Genomic DNA, 23,432 nt, shown 5'->3' with positions numbered 1-23,432 from the left:
GCTACCCAAGCACCCCTGGGACACTGCTTTTCTAACAAATTCTCTCCTTTCTATTATCATATTCCTACACTCAGAGCGCAGAACTTAAAACAGCCTGAATTCCTTGTTACATTGGTTTTTCTGACCCTTTCTTGGCTACATACTAGTTCATTTTATACCTCGTGGCCTTTGTACAATGCTGTGTTGGATCTAAATGAGAGGAGGGGTATTTGCTACTCTCCGCAGTTCCCAAATACCGTTCTTAATCATTCTGTGGGTCTTGAATGCTAGTTGCCTACATTCACTACAAAGGGAATGAACACCTAACCATCCTGCCAGGAGACCTTCCAAGTCACTTCCACTTCTAGATTCAACTCCGTGATTCCCAAGGTGCCTGTTTTCCCCACATTGGAATCTTTCAGATCACCTACTGTGAAGCAATAATGTTACAGATCTGTGGGGCAATGAAGCCTTCTCATTTTTCTGTGAGAATGCTTACTTTGAAGGAGAGTCACCAAATCTCTCTAATTTCTTACACTGAGGGCACAAACAATCCAAAGCAAGAGATACCCTTAGAGGGGATAAAGAGTGAATACATCTAGAAAGCAGAAGGCAAGAAAGGATAAGAAGGGAGTGTGAAGGGGCGCCTGGGTGGCTCAGTCGTTAAGCGTCTGCCTTCGGCTCAGGGCGTGATCCCGGTGTTCTGGGATCGAGCCCCACATCAGGCTCCTCCGCTGGAAGCCTGCTTCTTCCTCTCCCACTCCCCCTGCTTGTGTTCCCTCTCTCACTGGCTGTCTCTATCTCTGTCAAATAAATAAATAAAATCTTAAAAAAAAAAAAAAAAAAGAAGGGAGTGTGAAGTGTGCCAATGGGCTCCCTCTTTCCATGGTTGCTCTAGGATCACGAGTCAAGGAGAGACAAGAATTCCACTCAGGTCTTAAAAGAAAGCAAGCACAGCGCCTGGGTGGTGCAGTTGGTAAGCCTCCAACTCTTGGTTTCAGCTCAGGTTGTGATCTCAGGGTGGTGAGATCAAGCCCCTTGTTAACTCGGTACTCAGCACAGAGTTGGCTTGAGATTCTCTCTCTCCCTCTGCTCCTCCCCAACCTCTCAAATAAATAAATCTTTAAAAATAAAAAGAAAGCAGCTTTGACTTTGCCTTTCAAATCAGAACTTCAAAATTTTGGGGCACCTGGGTGGCTCAGTCAGTTAAGTGTCTGCCTTCAGCTCAGGTCCTGATCCCAGAGTCCCAGAATCGAGTCCCACATCAGAATCCTTGCTCCTTGATGCTCCTCCTGCTTGTGCTCTCTCTCTCCCTCTGACAAATAAAATAAAATCTGAAAAAAAAAACCTTCAAATTCTACTATACTATATTAGTACCTAAAATTACATTTAAAGTAATGAGGAAAAGTTATAAAAATGAGGAATTAGCATAGGAAACTGTGAAAGCATTTTGCATTTTTATATGGCTACTTCCTGGTTGAATATAAATGAAGGGATATTAATAATAATTACAAGTACAGTGAGTTAGGAACCAGAGGAATAACATGTTAGGAAAGACCGAGAATACTTTTTAGCCTTTCTTTAAGCACCAACTAGGCAAAACGTTTTGAGGAAGTAACGGTGGATAGACAAAACCAAACAAAGCAACAAAACCAAAACAAACTAAAACAAAAGAACTTCAAATTACGTTTTATCTGATTGTATAGTAACACAATTCTCAAGTCATTAGGCACAAACACTTAAAATACTGAAGTTCCACATGTAAAATAATGCCACCATACTTTGTTTATTCAGAAACACAAATTTTGACTTCAGAGGGAATTATCCCATTCAAAAGGGCTAATTTATATGTCTGAAGCAAAGAACTTCCGATTGTGCTTTAACTCAGGATTAGCTGTTTCCTTCCATAAGCGGTTATATAAACTAAATAAACATAAAAGTTAAAATGCTACTAAATAAGTAATAAAATAAGTCCTGAAAACCCACAAAAAATGTCAGGTCCCATTTCCTAATTCATTGTTAGAGCCATCACTTAAAAACAAAACAAAACAAAACAAAACAAAACAAAACAAAAAAACCTTTAACTTTTTTCTCTGCTTCATGTTTGCTTTTGATTATGTTTTTACTGTCTTATATTGTTATCACACTAAACTTAAAATTTATTTCAAAATGTATCATCTTTGAATGAAAACTTTCCACTCTATATAATTACTGAAAGCAGCACTCATTTGAAATTAACCACCTTATTGCACTAAAAAGCCAAATATTAGGCCCCTGCTGCTTACATAAAGGTTCACAATAAGGTAAAAGGAGGCGAAGTATTAGCAGAAACTTATAACGGAAAACAAAATTTTACCAGCCTTGAAAAATCACTCATTATCATTGTGCATAGTGCACATCTTGCTTTCAAATGAAAAGTCAGAAGTGGTTACTTCTGTATCTAACAGCTCTTGAAACATCAGCAGGCTGATGAAAGTATTCATCAAGACCACTTATTTTACTCTTGCAGTTTGAGTATTGAGAATGTTGACAGTTTATGACACTGTTGACAGATGGAAACAATACATAATAACGCTTACAAAATCTAGAGTCACTAGAACATAAACTTTCTAATCTCCTTAAAAAATCTTCACTTTCCTGGAAGTACCAATTATAAATAGCAGCTGACATTTAACAAGTGTTTCTTACATGCCAAGCACTGATCTTTACCCTTATTCTCTATCACAGTAATCTGTAATTATTTTGTTTATTGTCTTTCTCCCCCACTAATCCAGAGGCTCCGTGGGGACAGGGACTCTGTCTACTTCTTTATTGTATCCCCAGCACCTAGCATGCCTTATAGTAGGCAGGACATTTTTAATTTTAATTTTTAAATGACTCATTGTTCTAAATACTCTAAATTTAAAACTGTTGGTCATGGGTGCCTGGGTGGCTCAGTAGGTTAAGTGTCTGCCTTTGGCTCAGGTCATGATCCCAGGGTCCTGGGATTGAGTACCGTGTTGGTTACCTGCTCAGCTGGGGAGTCTGCTTCTCCCTCTGCCCCTGCTTATGTACTCTGTCTCTCTCAAATAGATAACAAAATCTTAAAAAAAAAAAAAAAAAAAAAGTTGGTCATGATCTAGAGGGTTAAGAAAATGCAAAAGAATAGAGTGTATTTATTACATTTAGCAGAATATTCTCCAATGAAATTTTATTTTATACATGTCCCATATAAAATGTATATCTTACCAATGGGTCATAGTAAAAAAAAAAAAAAAGGCTGAAAATCACTGCTTTACATGGATTATTTCATTTGCTCCTCACAATAACCCTGTAGACAATACCATAACTTCCTCTTTAAGATAACAGTGCTGAGGTTTCCAGATAGTATATATGATGTCCAACATGGCAGAGCTATCTCTAAGTACAAACATCACTTCTATAAAGTCTCACTCATAGGGAACCATACTAAGAAACTCTGAATTAACCAAATAAGGTTTCAGTAAAAGTAACTGTGACATGATTAATAAAGAAAAAAATAGGCTTTTAAGGCAGTCAGTCCTGACTGAATTTAATGCAGGCTCTGCCACTAACCAGCTGTGTGGACTTCACCTAACTCAACCTCTTTGCACCTTGATTTCTCCATGTGTAAAAGAGGGATATTCATAAGGTTGCTGTAAGTTTTAAATGATTTGATGTATGTAAATAGCCTACACCACTAACTGGAAGCTGTTGTGATTAAAATAACTACTATTTTCTTTTTCCTGGTCCGATAAATCACATTCAGCCCACGACACCACTATCTGAATGTGCAAAATCGTGAATCAGGAATTTACTGGACTAAAGAGCAAAGTATGGGAAGAGGGCTAGAGTGGACTGGAGCCACCCAGAGTTTCTGCTGGCCTTGGGGGAGTAAGATGACTAAGTCAAGCTCAAGGAGTTAGTTCAGGTCACTATGGGAAACAAGGGAAACAACACTGCTTAACCGTAAAAACAAACACAAACTATTTCATCTTTGCTCAAGGATCACAGCACCATCCATCTTCTTTCTCTGCGTCCCGGCTGGGGCCAAGCCAAGGTGTTAGGAAACGCACCTGGTCAGCTCCCGCCCACTAGGCCCTGGTACCCAGGGGCTCGGGCGCAGAGGTTCGGCGCCAACTCACCCCGGAGACTCCGTTGATACTGCCCCAGAATCTCCTCCAGGGTAGAGTTCTCCGGGGACTTCGCCATGCATAGACCCGGGGCCCACAGATGGGAGTCACGTGGGGAAGTGTCCAGTGTCGCCCCTCGGGCAACAGGAGACCTTGGCGCCGGAAAAGTGCCCGCCTGCTTCCTGCCGCTGCTGTCATTGGGGAGCATGGAACCCCGGACGGAGCTCGCGGGGGGCCCTTCCCACCCAGTGGCCCTCGCGGTGGGCTTCGGGAGTTGTAGTCCCTAGGCTGCGGGCCTGCAGTCACAGGACTCCTAAAAGGCCTCCAACTATACTACAATTCCCAGAGGACATCGCTCCAAAAGCTGCGGCGGTTCAGCGGCCAGATCCGGTTGCCAACAGACTGCTTGGAGGCTCCGCCCTTTTTCTGTAGCCCAGGCTGGTTTAGTACTGCCTTTATCCCATCCTGCTGTTAGGACCACCCAACCGACAGAAAGAGCTCACTGAAGGCCTTGACGCTTCTAAGTTTGCTAGTTTGCGGTTGGTCCTTGATTCTTCTCAAGGACACAAATAAGCTCTCCACCCTTCAGCCGCGACATTTGCCAAAACGGCCAAATGAATTATCAAGAAAAAGAAGCTTTAAATCTTCCAACCAGCCTCGCGCGTGAAGGCACCCGACACTACAAATCCTAGCATGCCCGGCAACCAGACCTCCGCTTGGAGTTGGCGCACTGCCCTCTGGGAACTGTAGTCATTTTTAGTTGCGGTCCCGGCTAAAGCCAGAGTCCTCCTCATTGTTCAAGCTTGTCTTTGGAGCACGCCTGCGCACTAGGCAGTTGGAGCAGCCTTTGGGTGAGACCCTCTGCACAGCCCCTTTTCATTGTCTGAGTTTGGCGCCTGCGCAGTAAGAGATCGTTGGGACTGGGCCGGCGGAGGGGATAGGGCCGGGTTCCTCGCCCTTTCCTCAGGCGCCTGCGCACTGGGCGGCCGCTCTTTGCCGTTACCGCTATGTGCTGGGCGTGTGTGGAATAACGTTATTGCCCGGCGGAGCTCAGGGTCGAGAGCTCGACCGTAGCGGCAGCAACGACGACGACAGCGGCGACGACGACGACGGGGTGGAGGGAGGACGGCGTGCGAGAGACTCACGGGACGCGACGCGCCCCGCCTCCCCCGTCCGGTCCCTCTCTCAGCAGTCAGGGGTAAGTGATGCGCTCAGCTGCTCGGGTTAGGCGCTGCCGCCGCCGCTGCTTCCCCTCATCCTCCGGGGTTTGCAGCAGGGGCTCGGGGTGCGTCCCGGGGCGGCCGGGGGTGCTGGGCCGGGCGGCAGAGGGGACGCTTCCCCGCTGCCCTGAGCGGCGCCGCCACCTCACCCCCCACACCCAGCACCCGACCCGGGGCCGTGGGGGCCGCCCCTCCCCTCCCCCACCCTGTCCCCAGCCCCACCCGCCGTCCCTCCGGGCCCGCGGCCGCCGCCTCTTCCCGAGAATGTCTTGAATCATTTTCAGCCCTCTGTCGGCTTTGTGCAGCCCTCCCGCTTGCGCCGTAGCAGCTTGCTTGGCGTGCGGGCGGAGCATTGGAGGGAATGGCTGCGCTGCCGCTGGGGAAGGGATTTTTCCCCGATCGGAGCAGCTAACAGTGCCGGGCCTTTTTGTGAGGTTGGTTTGGGGATATGGGGCGGTTTGGGGGAGGTCAGGCCAGGCGCCCTCTGGACGCGGTTGGAGGACGTGGAAGACGTTGTGTCACGCACCCTACCAGGCGACTGCACCCGCGCAGGCTCTGGCTCCGTAGTAAACCCGGGGGAGGAGAGAGTGGCTTCCTGTCGGCTTCATTGTCCTAAGATTCAAATGTGGGGTTTTGGTATGCTTCCCTTCGTTTTATGCCTGACACAGGGCGGGAAGACGTGGGATTTGTGTCCTAAGTTATGGAATCTCGGGGGGGGGGGCTATTGGGGGGGAGAGTAGTGTTTAGTAGGGCTTTAGGGATTTATTTGAAGAATGTAAGCCCCTGGAAGACAGGGACGGTGCCTGTGCAAGCATTGCCAAGGTGATCAATATGAAATTACTAGATAGCGATGAAGACTGGACTTAGAAAGGGCCCGACGACGAGGCTGTTGTGTAGCAGGGAAATGAACCAGCAGAATTGTTTTTTCATTGGGTGGGTAACGCATTCATGTTCCTAAGGGAATAGATGAGGCTACATCTTTCTGTTTTGCTTTTTGAGCAGTCAAAACAAAAAACAGGACCGGTACCTTTCGGTTTCTGATTTTGTTTATTCATACTTTCATTCTCTTAATGAAAATTCACTCATTTGGGGGACGTGTGGTGGGGCAGATGATTGTTGATTCAAAATGCATCTTTTAAAATGATTTCATCTTAAGCTTTCAAAGCTTACAACGGTTTGCTGGCGTTAAAACAAGCGGAAGAAGGAAAGAAGCAGGATGGGGAGGAGCAGGTGGAGGGATAATGGGGAGGAGAGAGTTACATTGTGAATACTGTATCTAGATCTTCACGGATACAATCCTAGCTGGATAAGCTTCAGAAATTTAGTAATTCAGGTCTGAAAATACTACATTGCAAGGTACAAATAATTTTGTGTTTTTCTAACATTATTTTTTAAAAAGTAAAACCAGGGCTGTTCTTCGTCCTTCCTGACTTTGTAGATATGGTAGGATTTGGGTCTTTTAAAACTCAAGAATCTTAGTGCACTTGACAGGGACACAGGAAGACACTAAAACTTGGAAAGTTAACTGAATTGTCTCTCCAAGTGTCACTGCTAAGGAAAGGCAGAGCTGAATAAAACCAAGATCTGTTCCTGCAGTGGGCTGTTTGGGTTTTGTCCCTTAGTCCCCCTACCCTGTGAAAATTTATGGAAAGCTTCTCTACATGCTCCTTGAGTTGTCTTTAACAGTCAAGTTCATTGATATCCTAGTTGTATTAATCTAGTCCTTTTCCTTGTGATGCAAAAATAATTCTACTGAAGAGCTTTAGTTTTATAAATTAACTTACAATATAAGGAAAGACGCCCTAACATGGGCTTTTCATTTAAAAAAACCAAAACTGTTGGAAGTTTTTCCCTACTAATTAGTAACTGTATCTTAATATTACTCCCTGATATTCAGTAGTATTTTATAGTACGATGAACTCTGTAAGCTCTTAAAAATAAAATTGCCGTGTAACAAGAACCTGTGAAGTTCATTTTTCTCATTTTTCTTCAATTAATGAATTATATTATTTGCAACTTACCTTTTGGGAAAAAAATCTGTTGAACTTTTTCTCAGAATTAAATTTATGTTTTTTCATTGAGTTGCTTTTGACAGAGTGCTTTTTTTGCTTTATAATCTTACCCTTTAATTCTGCAATGCATTTTAGTAGACTTTTTAAAAAAGAATTTATTAATATGCCCTTTTAAGTTTTAGCTTACTTAAAAATAATCTAGTTAAATTCAGCATGTGGAATTACATTAAATCAAACTTTAAATGTATTTTATTGGTAAATTTCATTGTTCTCAATTACTTTGGAAATAACCATTTGCATGTTTTCTACCTTAGCATTAATGAAATTTATGCTGTAAAATTATCATACGTTATGCCCATTAATGCAAATATCAAAGTGTTTTTAAAAATTCTATGCTTAATTTATTTAATCCCAGTATTAAAATTTGTTTCCTTTTATCACTGAAGAAAAAACTAGTTTTATTGTTGCATTTGATAGTGATCAGATATCACTCATCTAGTACTGAATACTGCCTATGTTTAAACTTGTTAACGTTTTTTATTCAACAAAATTATACTCCCGTAAAATAATTTTTAGTATTTTAATTTATAATGATTGATTTTGTTCTCTGTCATGAACATTGGGGTTTTAAGCAGTGTCCTAATCTAATAAATATCTAACAGACAGCAGTGTACTAAATTGCCAACTAAAATATCTGTACAGTTGCAAATTATTATGGAAGTATAACAAAAGAGCAATTAGGTACCATCTGCAAAATCCTTGGTGGATAGATAATATGGAGGAGAACGTTGAGTGTTGCTGTATTTCGGTAAAAAATGAATTTCTTCTTAAGGGGAGAAACCTCAGACCATCTTTATTTCATAAACTTTTGTTAATAACCATTTCCAGTAATTAACTACCTTTGGTGAAATGGGATTTAACTTATTTACTTAAATATTTTTTGAGGGAAGTGTCCAGCAATGAGTTAGCTAGTGTGGGCAAAACAAAAGAATAAGAAGACATCTGTCTGGTAGTAGAGTTGATTAAGCTAGACATATAGTCTAGTTTAGTTGAATGATTATGCAACAGTACATCTATATTATACTTTTTTTTGGCCAAAATGAATAACATGGCAGTATATACTGAAGGTAAATCACTCTTTTATGTCAAACAGAGGTAGAAAGGAAATGACCAAAAGCAAGATTAAAGAAAAACTTAATGTACAGATAAGGATTGTACAAAACATGGAAGTGGAAAAGAATCTCAAGTATGCTTTGCTTAGGTTTGAGAAACAATATGAGGCATAGCAGAGTATATCAATAAACAATAAGTAATATAGAACATATTACCCTTTGGGGCATGATATTTATTGAATAAATGACTGATATCTACCACATATTGAAACCTATGTGTCAAGCAGCGTGTGTGTTTGTGTGTGTGTGTGTGCGCGCGCGTGTGTGTGATTCATGCAACAGTCTTGTATATAAGATATAAATTTACACATTTAAATTTGAGAATATTTGAAGACTAGAGTTAGTAAATAATTTTCCCTCTGTGTCACACATTTCTTAGTGGTAGAGCCTGTAACTGAACCTTTGTCTTTTTGACAAAAGCCCAAATTCTTTCCACTCATCCTTGTTGGTAAATTAAAAAAGCAAACTGTACTTTTTCCTGATTCACAAAATTTTAGCATTAGAGGAGACTTTAGAGTCATCTGGTACACTGTGCCTTCTACTACTCATATCCTTGAGATCTTACTGAGGCCAACTTCTCCAAGAACAACACTTCCATGAACAGAGGCATAGGATGTCTCATTTAGCTTTTGGAAAGTATAATAGGAAGATTTTAATTAAATCGAGCAGGTATCTGCTTTACTTTATAACTTCTCCCCATTGGTTGTAGTTCTGTCATTAAGAGTAAGATGCAATAAGGTATTTCTTTGCTCAGCTTTCTCTTTTCTAAATTAAATATTATAACCCTTACAACTTCATATGATACTGTTTCCTTTACCTTTCTCATCTCTTGTCAACTAGATTCAGTTTTGTGAGTGCTGTTCTTTTTGTTCTGATCTAGTTTTTATATTTACTTCTGAAATTATGGTTTGAATGCAGTGTAGTGAAATTATCCCTTTCCTTAATTCAAGCTATACACTTGTGTTTACAGTCTAAAATTGTGTTAACTCTTTAATAACAGTAATATCTTTGCTAGTTCTAAGCAAAGAAAAATGAGAAGAAAATGTTATATGGCTTTTCAAGTTATTGTTATGCAATTCAAGGGATTTGAGTTTCTGTATTTCTACAATGTCAAAATGACCTCTCTTTATAAAATGATAGTGTTAGTATGTGCTAAGTTTCTTTTAATATTTGCCTTGGGTTTTCTGTGTTGGTTTGGTTCTTAAATGAACAATAAAAAGTTGGCAAGCTTATATTGTTTTTCATTTTGTTTTTTGAAAATTTGGAAACCACTGATGTAGTCAACATAAGCCAGTGTCTTTTTAAAGATTTTTCCCAATCTTTATGTACACATAGATGATTTTTTGAAAGTGTTAAACTTTAACCCTTCCAGATACCATCTCCTTGAATGTAGCTATAGTTAAAACTTGTTGAGATCTTCTTGAGTCATGATTCTGTCATCCAAAGGATTAGCTTCCCTTCTTGGCTTTTAGACATTTATAAATTTAACAAGCCAGCCCTCTTGTGTCTTCATCCTGGCCTGGTACTGGATATAGCCAAGGACAAAGCCATGCAGATTTATAAATAGAGTAAATGTAACATAAATAAAATATGCTTGAGAAAAGAGATGACACAAAGATAATGAAAACCATTTGAATGTTTTTTGTTTGTTTTTAATTAAGGAGAAAACCATTATATTCTCCAGTACTGAAGCAGTTGGTTAAAGCCTACGGTCTTTTGGGTGATATGGATAATTATACAGTAGTAAGTTAAGTAAACATAAACGCTATGAAGAAAATGTAGAGTAAAGGGATAGACCGTGATAAAGGACTGCTATTTTCATTTGTTCTTAAGTAGTCCCTCGGATAGAACATTCAAATGGTTCAAAAAAATCAAAGTATTTTAAAAACAATGTGAAGAATCCTCCTATCCCTCACCTTGTTTGCTGAGTTAGCACTTTGCCTAATCCAACAGGTAACGTTTTATTATTACTTCTGTATCATTCCAGTGAATTTTTTTTCAGGTTAAGCAAATATAATATATAGTCTTAGCCCACCACCCGTCTTTTACCCAAAAGATAGCCTCTTTTTTTTTTTTTTTTAAGATTTTATTTATTTATTTAACAGAGAGAGAGAGACAGCCAGTGAGAGAGGGAACACAAGCACGGGGAGTGGGAGAGGAAGAAGCAGGCTTCCAGCAGAGGAGCCTGATGTGGGGCTCCATCCCAGAACGCTGGGATCACTCCCTGAGCCGAAGGCAGACGCTTAACAACTGTGCCATCCAGGCGCCCCAAAAGATAACCTCCTAAGACAATATTCTGAACCTTGAGAGTTACCGTTTTAGGAGCAGTTAGGGAGTACTGCTCTGTGAGGAGGTGACGTTTAGCAGACTTGTTTTCAGGAAGTAAGCCATGTAGGTGTGTGATTGGACTGTGCACTGGTCCTGAGACAGGAATGGGATGAGTGAATGCGGATAATAAAGAGAGCTCTGGCTGGAGGTGAATGAGCAAGAGGAAGAAAGAATAGGAGGAAATGAGGTTGGATAGAGATTGTAGGGTTTTTAGTTTCAAGTGCTTTGGGAGTTCATTGGAGGGTTTCGATTGGGGGAATGACAAAAGAATTGTATTATATTTTTAAAATATAGTTCTGACCTTTTTGTGGAGAACAGACTGGAGGGAAAAAGGGGAACAAGGAGACAAGCTAAGAGACGATTGGAGTGATCTGTAGTAAGTTGTTAATGGTTTCGACTAGAGTAATAATGGTGGAGATAATGAAAGTTACAAGGTCTGGTTTTAAAAAAAAATCAAGAGTTTTGGATATAAGTTTGAAATGTCTGTCAAACATCGGAGTGGAGCTATCAAGTGGGCAGTGGAATATACAAGTCAGGAATTCAGAGAAGTTCAGGACTGAAGATACTTAAATCTTAAGCATCACCATTAGAACGTATTTAAAGCCATAGGACTGGAAGACATCACTTAGTGTGAGAGTTGATTAATTAGGTTGAGAAGAGGATTGAGACCTGATACTCTTCAACAGTGAAAGCTTAGCAGGAGAGAAGCAGCTATCCAGAAGGATTGAAAAGAAATGGCCAGTGACGTAAGAGTGTGCTGTCCCAGAAGTCAAGTAAAGAAAGTATTTTTAAAGATAAAGGATGTTGAGTCAAACTATATACCCACCTTTAATCACCTGAACACTCCTTATAAACTAGATGAGAACATTTTGTTAGACTTCTCTTTCTTCTAGTTGTTTGATGGGGATGTTCACAATTATTCTCCCCTAAAAACTACTAAATCTAAAGCCCTGAACAAAGTTTTATTTGTAAATAGGTCCCTGCTGTTTCTTGGGTGGATGGATGTGGCTGCTGCTGTTGCCACGGACTGAACCGGAGAGACAGTGTTGTTCAGTGAGAAGAATTTGCTGTCAGGAATTGACTCAGTCACTACTTGTGTGATCTTAAACGTGTCATTTAATTTCAGAAGTTCAGTTTCTTCATCTATAAGGTAGATCTAGTGATAGTCCATATACCTCAGAGGTTTATTTTGAAAAGAAAATGATGTAAAAGACAAATGAAAGGTATGGTTGCAGGTATAGATCTCCTACCATCACCCCAGATGTGGTGTCACTCGGTAGTTATGTTTGAAGAAATGTTTTGTTTGAGGTGATGAATAGAAATATTTTTTCAATCTGACACTGTAGGAATAGTTTTCTGCTGCTTCTGCATTTCATCCCCATAAGGCAGTTTTGCACATTATTTTAGTGTTCTTGGGAGGGGAAAAAAAGACATGATGGGGGAAAGAGGCTTTGAGATAATAACTTCCTCCAATCCTAAACTCATCCTTTAATTCCAAGCACAGTGTCTAAATGAGAGTGAAGTCAGAAAAAAGCAAGCAGGCCAGCTTACTTTTTTTCCAGGCCAACAAGGAAAATTTTCCTTTTTTAACTGGCTTTTTTTTCCTGGAAGGTGTTTTACCAGATAAGGGTATTACCAGGTAAGGGTCACATCTTATGTGGAATAGTAAAGTACAAATTCACAGCATAGGGTTTGTTAGGGGTCTTGAACTCAAGGCAGCCAGCTAGAAACTGATTTGAGGAAACAGAGGACAGGGGAAATGAGCATAGGTGATATAGAAGTAAAGTATAAAATATTTATTTTGGCGAAAAAGGAACTTTGCAAATAGAGGACTTTGAGCAATAATTCTTAAGCAGTAAAGACTTTTGAGGCAATGGGACTATAACTTCAAAATATCTATCTCGAGGACCCCATGTATTATTATTTGCTCAGTTGCTCAATAAAACTTCTCATTGGATAAGCAATGCAATGCAAATTGAAGGCCACCTTGTTTTTTCATGCTTTTTTTTCATATTACAAATCCTTATCTATTGCAGAATACTTAGAAAATACCACAACATTGGGAAGAACACGTTCTCATAATCCCACTAGCCAGTGATGCCGCTGTTATGTATTCTTGTCTATTTTGGTTTAATCTGGTAACATCTTATAATGTGATTAAACTTTCTGACTAATTTTTCTTGAGGGTATAGGAGTCCATGTTATCAAACTTGTAATTTACTTACAATTTATGGAAATTAAGGGTTGTTTACAACTTTATATTAGTTTTATCACACATCTGGCCATATATCCATTGTCTGTTCATCAGTGCATCTTAACATTTTGATGCATTTCAAAGTAAACTGCCGACGTCAATGTGTGTATGTAAGAAAAGGGCTCTTAAATCATTTGAAATTGTTTCACTTTTAAGTTTTCTGAATATGCTGTTGAAATATTTTCTAACAACCACTGTCAAATAACAGTTGAAATATGAAATATATTGTTTTCTATTCCAGTAAGTATTACTGAAGTCAATTTTTCTGTAAATAGCTAGCTGACAAAATTAACACTGACCCTGAGCTATCCCTCTTAGAGGGCAGGGGCAGGGTGTGTGTGTATTTGTGTACTTTTAAAGAGGAATGGTAAAAGAGTTTGTTTTTGTTTTTATTAAAGCTGAAGAACTATTGAAGGAAGCATACACTATTTATGTAATTATTGATTCTATTTCCTTCAGTAGCAAATTCAGGAATGAAGGAATTACTCTCAGTTCTACATCTCAGTACCTTCTGCTTCCACTATATGAAGAATTCGGTATTGTGCTATTCAGTAAAAATAAGAGGTGAGACAGCATGGTTTAAACCTATGATTCTAAGTGGTATGGAACAAATTCCAGAATGTGAAGGATCTATACAGAATCAACAATTTAAAATTTTTAAAGTGGAGAGGTGAGAACAAATAGAATATGATTAAATGAAGAATAAAAGAAGTAAAATTTAGAGATTTGTTTGGGGAGGGTGGCCTGGGAATAAGGGGATGGTGTTCTTTGGTATCCAGCAGAAGAATGTCTAGTAATTATTGTGAATAACATTCAGAACATAATTCGTTAATAGAATCTCTCACCTTTTTGCTAATGGATTTTAGGTTTATTGCAAAGTAATACCCCCTGCCTCCCCCCAAAGATATAAGGTGAGGTATATAATAAGATGAATATTTCATCAGAGAATGCTGTCTTGACAACCATTTCTCTCATCTGCTTCTCAGGTGTCTGTTTTCATCACTAGGATTTCTATTGTCTGACTTATTCTTTCTTTTCTCTCTTTTTCTTGGGCCCAGTTTGTACTTTTTCCCTCCAGTCTTGGCATTCTGAGTCAGCACATCATGTATTTCCTTTACTCAAGTATCTTTTTAAATTTCTTTTTTCTTTAGTTGTCACAATTACAGTCCATTCCCTTTATCCCTGCTCTCCGATGTTGTCACACCAGTCAGTCCAAACTGAGGAATTAGAAAACACAATTTTTGTGATAAACACCAGGGACTTATCTAAGTAAAGGGAGATTGGAGAGATAGTACCTGGGTGGTTGGTAATGCCATTCACCAAGATAGGGAAAACAAGAGGAAAGGCAGATTTTGTTCAAAAAATGGAAGGATTCAATTTTTAAAAATTAATTTTGAGGAGCCAGTGGGGACATTATAACTGAAAATTATTTATAAGCAATTAGAGATATGGTGTGGATGAGGTTTTGACTTGAAATTTAGATGTGTGACTTGACGTAATAAGCAGTATTTGAACTCTGGTGGCTTCAGAGAAGTCTCAAAGGGTCATGTATTGGGCAGTAACCCCCTAAAAAACAAGATTTAAAGGAAAAGTAGAGACTTTCAAAGAGATTAAGGAGTAGTCACTGAAGTGAGAGGAAACCAAAGTGATGTTTCTAGAAGGTAAGAATGATCAAAGATATTGGCAGGTGAAGTAAGATAGAAATATTAAAGATCATCGGATTTAGTAGTTAGGAGAACATTTCTGGCCATAGTAGCCAAAGGTGGTTGAGAGGAAGAGAAAGGACAGAAACTCGGTAAAACTTCAGTACATAGGGTTAATTCAAGAGTCGTTTGAAGGGGCACCCCGGTGGCTGAGTCACTTAAGGGTCTCTCTTTTTTTTTTTTAAGATTTTATTTATTTGCCAGAGAGAGAGCACAAGCAGGGGGAGCAGAGGCAGAGGGAAAAGCAGGCTCCCCACTGAGCAGGGAGCCTGATGTGGAACGGGATCCCTTCAGATCTTGACCTGAGCCAAAGGCGGATGCTTAACTGAGTGAGCCACCCAAGCATCCCAAGTGTCTAACTCTTGATCTTGGGTCGGATCTTGATCTCAGGGTTGTGAGTTCAAGCCCCATATAAGCTCCATGCTGGGCATGAGGAGCCTACATGTTAAAAAAAAAAAAAAAAAAAAAAAAAGGAGTTGAGTGGGGGCACACCTGGGCGGCTCAGTCAGTTAAGCTGCGGCTCTTGATTTCGGCTCAGGTCATGATCTCAGGGTCCTGGGATTGAGCCTTGCATCCGGCTCTACACTCACCTAGGAATCTGCTTCAGCATTCTCTCTCTCCCTCTGCCCCCTCACCCTTCTCTCTCTCTGTCTCTAATAAATAAATCCTTAATTTAAAAAAAAAAAAAGGTAAAGAGTAGTTGAAAGGTAAGGAAGTAGAATTAGCAAAAACAGACCACTTTTTAAAGCCTGACCCTAAAGGGAAGGAAAGAAAGCTCCTTTAAATGAACTATATGCTGTCTGTACTTAATTTTCTTTCTCAAGTTTAAAAAAAAAAACTCATGCTTTCTAATAATTCATTTTAAAGCACATTTTAAACAGTTCTATTGTGAAACAAAATTGCAGATGCAAAAACTTACATTTAAAACAGTAAGTTCTTGCAACATACAAGAATACATTAACCCTTTTGGGGAAAGTTCCTTAATTTTAGGACATAGCATTCTGAAAGACTAAGATATCCTTAGATTCCAGCAGGCATTCATATTTTTATATTCCAACTTTGCTGCATGTACAGGCAGCTACACTTATAAGAGCTGCATTAGAAGTTTTCTTAACAAGAAATAGCATTTCTTAAAAATAGTGAAGCAACTTGCCAAAATGAGTTGCTATCTAAGGGTACCATGTTCAAATCCAAAAGTTACATTGGCCTTGGAAATTCAGATTTACTATTATGGGTCCTGAATTCTGTTACAAAGTTACTTTCTGCTTTGCTGATTTGAGTTTTTCTTTGATGTGTATGTATACCTTATGACTCTAAAAAATAAGTTTACTGTTTGACAAAATTCAAACATCAAAATCACTTATTAAAAATGTATAAGAATTTGGGTAAACCTCTGTTGATCCAGCATAAGTGAAGAAGCAAAAGTGAATTTTTACCGAACATATATCAGTATCAAAAATAAGGACAGAAATAGGGCTAATGTCCAGAGTAGGGAAGAATAACTAAGAAATTTATAAATCTGAGTCCCTAGGCACTTACTGGGAGCAAAAATTATTTACTTCTTTTTATATTTTGAGTATTTTTATTTGATCACGTGAAAATGCCTGATCCAAGTCCCCAGGAAATGAATATGAAATTAATATATATCTATGAAATGCAAGATTGTCATATCTTTCATAGGATTCTCAGACATCTAATGGATGTTAAACTAGTTAAAATAAAAAATTTAACCATAGAAATATCAATAGGATTTTCATTAATTAAATTAATATTTATTTTTCCTTTTGCTAGCATTTACCCCATAGATTGGTCTTTAGTAGTGTGGCATGATTTTATCTGTTTAGTGCAGTTATAGGAAACCATTTTTCTATCAAAAGTTGCAAAAGTGCAGGGAAAAAATGGGGGTCACAGGAAGGCAGGAATCAAATTATTTTCTTTTGAGACAGTCATTTGTATAAGCCTCAATATGTTTTACAAACTAAAACACATATATCAATTTATTTAATAAATACTGTCATCAGATATCTGCTCCAGAAAAACCAGATGGCTTGTTTTCTCTCACAGATGACTTCTAAGGGTGTTTCCTGATCTTATAAATACACACACACACACACACACACACGCACACTTTGTTAACAAGGTGTAAATAAAAGAGTACTTTGCACAAGGAGTTAGATCTCCATTTTAGTTTTGGCGCTGTAGCTTTATAACATTGAACAAGTCTTTAATCTTACTGTTTCATTTTGCTCATTCACAAAAATAAAAGGCTTAAACTATATTATTTCTAAGGTTACTCCCAACTTTTATAGCAATATTTTGTGTGTGAAAAATTCAGAATACTCTTCAGTTTTGTGCTTATGGCCCTTTAGTCACAAAGAAGAGAGAGTCAAAGAATTGGGAGAATGGTTTGTGATATGCAGTGGTACACAGAGATGGGGAAAGGGGGGGAAGAAGGTAGGAGTGAAGAGACAAGGCATTTGGAAGGTGAACCTTTTTTTTTTTTTTTTTTTTTTTACATATCCTGATATTTGACTGAGAGTATTATCTCCTACTAATAATTGTTCTTAAAAATACCAATAAGCTTTCGATCTATTGTAGCTGCTTTTTTCCTCACACTTGGAGAAGCTCTTCTCCAAATGAAATAAAAGTCAGTAGGGCATTCCTCTTTAGCTGTATAGAGATTCCCTCCCTTAAAAAAATTGCTTTGTGAGAAATACTCACACTACAAAATATTTCCAGCAAATTATGACATACCTAATGGCATATACCCAGGTAGTAGTGAACCTGATCACTTGAAGCATCTGTAGTCTAATTAATTATAATATATAAAAGAGTAGACTTATACTAACAGTTGAAATGATGGTTGCAAATTTTCAGCCAAAATATAGGCTTGCTTGCTTACATAACTTACTAATTTATATGAATGCTATATAGCTTTATAAATGAAAACATAATATGCTGTTGTGATCAGATCAAAATTTTTCTTCCCAACATAAATTATTTTTTAGCAGCCAATTCTGTGTATTTATATTCTATAGGTTGGAAGTATATAAAGCCATTCTAAATTAATGTAAATAATCATGTGATTCCTCTTTGTGTAGAGCTGAGCAAACTAGAGTGGCCACTAGCAATATGTGACTATTTAAATTTAAATTAATTAAAATTAAATGAAAAGTTCTCTCAGATGCATTTGCTGTTGGTATTTCAAGCACTGGGTAGCTGATACGTTGGACAGCGTGACCTACCTGTCCATAATCACAGTTTTACTGCACAGCACTGTTACAGAGTTATTTATAGGCATTGTAATTTTACATGAAGGTGAAAAGAAATATTGCATAATTTGGACTATTAAGTTGTTAGGCAATAAATAAGCACATCTGTGATATTTATAAAATCTAAATGCTTTAAACATGCTCTAAGATTCTTCAGTTATTCTCCAGTTTGAAGTTTGATTTTGGTTTTCATGTGTTGGGCCGATACTCTGGTTGAATGTATACCCACCTCTCAAACAGTGAATGTATGGTTAGTTAAAGGAGGAAGGTAGTAATCGTGAGAAGGAACCATTTTTAAGGGGCACACAGGTGGTGATATGCTGAAATGCATTATAGACAGACGACAGAAGCAAGAGAAATTGTTGTCAGCTAAGAAATTGTTGAATTGAAAGGTGAATCAAAAGCATTTGGCTTTCATGGTCTTACAGACCCTTAGCTCATACTGCCTTCTTCCCACTGTCAGCCCCTCTTGTGGAGTCTGTTTTCAGTCCTTTGAGATAGCTTTGTGCGCCTTTCCCTGCTCCTAGTGACACATGACCTGACGATGTTTTTCAGGGCATTGTTCAGGGAGCCTAGAGATAGTGTACTTTTCTTTCAGATTCTAGGTTTCTGATTCATGCTGTCCCCTATTTACTAAATTTGCCTCATTCCTCCAGATGAGTCAGTTGATTTTTTATCTGACTTTAACATACACTGATTGATTCTTACTTGTCTACGGACTTCTCAGGGAGGCAGTCTTGGAGCCTGTTGGTGATCAAGCGGGAGGGTAAGAGAGATTAAAAATAGACAGAGTCTTGCATGAACCTTCAGTGTTTATGGCCCAAAAAGATAGAGTCAGGGAATATGTTACCAGGTAAAAGTGTGTTTCATTTCAGTCATATTCAAATTCTTAATCCAGATCTGAGTTTGTAGGAATTGGCATCACTAGCATCATTTTAAGGTATACTTGAGAAAAATACGACGGAGACTGTGGTTGTGGAAGCAGCCCAGAACTTAGTATGTGAAAGCCCAGGTTTGAATGCAGATGGCTCCTGTGTACTACTACTAGATTTTTGACCTTGGGTAAGTCACTTAACGTCAGCTTTCTTGAAGGGAAAAATGATTCTCACGTGCTTGTTTTGGGAGTTAAATGAAGACTGAGAGTGTAAGCACTTGGCACAGTTACTGGCACAAAGGAGGTACTTGATAAATGTGTGAGTCTAAGTCCTTTATTTTTTTTTTCAAGATTTTATTTATTTATTTGACACAGAGAGGGAGGCAGGCAGAGAGAGAGGGAGAAGCAAGCTCCCCGCTGAGCAGGGAGCCTGACACGGGCTCGATCCCAGGACCCTGAGATCATGACCTGGGCTGAAGGCAGACGCTTCACCAACTGAGCCACCCAAGCAAGCACCCCTGCGCCCCTGAATCTAAGTCTTAATTGATTTCCTATGAAACCACAGTTGTATTTTAACAAAGTTGTGCAGTTCTACAAAAGAAAGCAAGTCAAACTTTACATTTTTCATAAACTGGCAGAGAAAACTTGGGAGAAACTTTTAATGCCTAGATAATTTATGGAAATATATAACTTGTTTTCTCAAGCATTTTCTTTTTTTATATAGTAATATTTTTTTATTATGTTAGTCACCATACAGTACATCCCTAGTTTTTGATGTAAAGTTCGATGATTCATTAGTTGCGTATAACACCCAGTGAACCATGCAATACATGCCCTCCTTACTACCCATCACCAGCCTATCCCATTCCCCCACCCCCTGCCCTCTGAAGCCCTCAGTTTGTTTCCCAGAGTCCATAGTCTCTCATGGTTCTTTCCACCTTCTGTTTACCCCCCCCTTTCTTCTTTCCTTCCTTCTCCTACTGATCTTCCTACTTCTTATGTTCCATAAATGAGTGAAACCATATGATAATTGTTTTTCTCTGCTTGACTTATTTCGCTTAGCATTATCTCCTCCAGTCCTGTATTAAATCACTGGCTTTTCCTATCCAAACTAAGTCTTCTTTTGAAAATATGTAATAAACTCGGGTATAGAATATATGGCTATTGATACTGGAATGTCATCTTCATTTATTTTGTATGAAAAAATTTTTCACACTTTATAATGCTATTTTAGGTGGCAGTTGTAAATTACATTTTTCTCAGTACTTTTTTTTCTCAATATTTGCTTTAATCGTTTTTTAAAACATTTAATTAATAATGTATATGGCAGAAAATAAAGGAAAAATGAGCCACTCATTTCAGAATAATCAGGAGTATATGAAAACAGAAATTTTCCCAGTACTGAGTTTGTTCACATGAGCATGAAACAAGCATCTTGGTAAGTATCCAAAAAAAGCACAGCTGTGGATTCATTGTTTTGGATTAACTGTACATTTCTAGTGGAGGTGGGGCTTTAAAAGAAAATATTTCCCAAGAGTATATTTTTCATTATCTGTCCCAGGTCAAGTTAATTATACAACAGAGCTGAATTTTTGAATATGTTTTAAATGTATGTCACTTTCTCAGGTTCCCCCAGAACACCCAGCATCCTAAACACCAACACCCTAAAACTGTTAAATGATGCTGTTCTCTCTGTCTTTTCATGTTCCTGCCTTCCCATTGTCACTAAAGTTGTCTTAATTCATTTACTTAGCTCTTCTTTGTCTATTTTTGCTTCTATGGGGTAAGGAACTTTTTCTGTCTTGACCATCACTCTCTCCCTCTTACCTACAGTGCTTAGTACTTAAGTACTTATGGTTAAAAAAATAGAGTAATTTCATCTTAGAGTGCTCCATAAAATGGGGTCCTCATGTGTAATTGGTGCATAATGTTTATGTCCATTTTCTAGAACTTACATAATTCTTGTAGTTTAAATCAATTTTGTAAGTGTATGCATATGGAAGGAGTTCTTAGAATGATATATGGTACGTGGTCAATAAATGCTACCTATTATAAATAAAAGATTACAGGTAATTATGTCTATTTGATTTTATAACATTGATCAATCATACCTTATTTGATCTCGAGTCTTTAGATGAAATGCAACCCTAATCTTTTTTTCTCAAAAGGCAGAGGCTTTAATGTTAAGGATATTTTCCACAGAGATTTTAGTAGGGGGAAAATGTGAAATAAGAATTTCGAATTTAAGACATTTGTTTAAAATTTCTTCAGTTATCTTTTGGGTACTTAGTATGATGTGATAAAAAGTTATGGTATTAATAGCAGCTTGATTTCTAATTGCTAAAACTTGGAAGCAACCAAGATGTCCTTCAGCAAGTGGATAGACACATAAACTGTGGTCCATCCAGACAGTGGAATTCAGCTGTGGAGACAAGAAAAGACACGGAGGAACCCGGAATGCGTGTTAGTAAGTGAAAGAAGCCAGTCTGATAATGCTACATACAAACTATGTGATCTAATTATATGACACTCTGGAAAAGGCGAAACTGGTGACAATGAACAGTTCAGGGGCTGCAGGGGAGCAATGACTATGCAGGGCGCATGATTTTCAGGGCAGTGAAAATACTCTGTGATACCGTGAATGGGGATACATGTCATCATACATTTGTCTAGGTCCATAGAAGGCACGACACCAAGAGTGAGCCATAACGTAAACTGTGGACTCGGGATGATGATGATGTGTCCCCATAAGTTCCTCAGTTGTAAACAGTACCTCACTGTGGTGGGGGATGTTGACCCTGAGAGAGGCTGTGCCTGTTTAGGGGTTGGGGTATTCGGAAATCTCTGTACCTTCTCCCTGAATTTTGCTGTGAACCTTAAACTGCTTTAAATAAATAAAATCTTAATTAAATTTTTTTTTCAAAGGCATGGTACAAGTTCTAAAGGCCTGTATGGCGGTCGATGCAGCAGTTTACTTCACTTTAGTGAATAAGCTGTACTGTTGGTTTATTTTTTTTCAAGTTTTTATTTAAATTCCAGTTAGTGAACATACAGTGTAATAATTAGTTTCAGGTATAGAATTTAGTGATTCATCACTTATATATAACACCCAGTGCTCATCACAGCAAGTGCCCTCCTTTAATGCCCATCTCCTATCTAACCCATCCCCCACCCACCTCCCTCCAGTAACTCTCAGTTTGCTGTCTGTTTCCTGGTTTGCCTCTCTCCCACCCCACGGTCATCTGTTTTCCACTTATGAGTGAAATCATACAGTATTTGTCTTTCTCTGACTTATTTCACTTAGCATAATATTCTCTAGCTCCATCCATGTCACTGCAAATGGCAGGATTTCATTTTTTCAGAAATTTTTTTAAAGATTTTATTTATTTGAGGGAGAAGGAGAGAGAGAGAGCCAGCATGAGTGCAGGGAGGGACAGAGAGAAGCTGAGCTGGGAGCCCAATGCCGGTCTCAATCCCAGAACCCTGGGATCATGACCTGAGCCGAAGGCAGACACTTAACCGACTGAGCCACCCAGGCGCCCCAAGATTTCTTTTTTTGATGGCTGAGTTGATATTCCATTGTGTGTGTGTGTATGTGTGTATACGTATATATGTGTGTATACACATATACACACCACACTGCCTTTATCCACTCATCAGTCGATGGACACTTGGGCTGCTTCCATAATTTGGCTATTGTCGATAATGCTGCTATAAACATTGAGGTGCATGTATCCCTTTGAATTGGTATTTTTGTGTAATTTGGGTAGTTTTACTGCTGGTTTAAGCGACAATTTCAGGAAGTGAAATTTATCACTTTTTCTCTTTAAGTTTTCATTTATTTTGTAATAAAAATCACATTTTCTTTCTCCTACTGCTGTTATTGATTCATTCAGGAAACAGAGCTAGGTAGGTACTGGGCCAAGCCCATGAAGATCATTTCCACCCTTTCATGCCTCCTGGTACCAGAAGACAAGTTGTCACTTGGATTCATCAATAGATAATATTTTATTAAAATAAGAATTGCATACATTAGAGGAAAGCATTTTCAGCTGTGTAGATTGATAGTGCTAATGCTACACCAGTTACTTCTTACTCCGCAGTAGCAGGACTTGTGGGGTAGGAGGTTCATTCTCTGTAAAGCCATCTGGTGATGGATCAGCCAGCTGATTGCCAGAAGCATAAGGATATACTGCCCTTAACGTGTGTTTTAGCTCAAGTAATTGCATACACTGACGATCATTCATACAAGAGTTTTTCTTCCTCAGACCTAATAATCTGAGTTGGTTATGTTACGCATTATTTCATAGTTCTGTTGTAGTGTTACTACGTATCGAGTGCACTATTGTCTGTCTCACAGCATTCTAGTAATATCACTTGGATTCTTGCCATTAGTCCTCAATTTTAATTGTAAGTGACTGGAAGCAACATTTTTAAAATATAAATAAACAAAACCAGTAAAATATATGTAAGGTTGAAACTTAGAAG

The 23,432-nt window shown here is 38.7% G+C and overlaps 2 protein-coding genes across 16 annotated transcripts in view; one reads left to right on the top strand and one right to left on the bottom strand.

Moving 5' to 3' along the window:
• Window positions 1–4,344, bottom strand: part of SDCCAG8 (SHH signaling and ciliogenesis regulator SDCCAG8) — a 226,519-nt gene extending 222,175 nt beyond the window's left edge. For 5 of the 7 annotated variants that reach the window (XR_005836322.1, XR_005836325.1, XM_008694795.2 and 2 more), the window contains exon 1: window positions 4,122–4,211. Coding sequence is in view for 3 of the 7 variants with exons in the window: in XM_008694795.2 (XP_008693017.2) it covers window positions 4,122–4,188 (67 nt within the window). In the remaining 4 variants the exon portion in view is untranslated. Of the gene's footprint in view, window positions 1–4,121 lie in introns of all 7 variants that reach the window. The other 2 variants (XR_005836324.1, XR_005836323.1) reach the window with 2 other exon arrangements.
• Window positions 4,345–4,490: 146 nt separating this feature from the next.
• CEP170 (centrosomal protein 170) overlaps window positions 4,491–23,432 on the top strand; it is a 119,413-nt gene continuing 100,471 nt past the window's right edge. For 8 of the 9 annotated variants that reach the window (XM_040636072.1, XM_040636071.1, XM_040636070.1 and 5 more), the window contains exon 1: window positions 4,491–5,307. The gene's annotated coding sequence lies outside the window, so the exon portion shown is untranslated. Of the gene's footprint in view, window positions 5,308–5,598; window positions 5,764–23,432 lie in introns of those variants that run through there. The other variant, XM_040636065.1, reaches the window with a different exon arrangement.

This window comes from Ursus maritimus, unplaced genomic scaffold (genome assembly GCF_017311325.1).
Source record: "Ursus maritimus isolate PB19 unplaced genomic scaffold, ASM1731132v1 scaffold_2, whole genome shotgun sequence".
Classification (NCBI taxonomy): Eukaryota; Metazoa; Chordata; class Mammalia; order Carnivora; family Ursidae; genus Ursus; species Ursus maritimus.
Note: the sequence above shows the minus strand (reverse complement) of the source record. Positions and strands in the feature narration are given on the sequence as shown.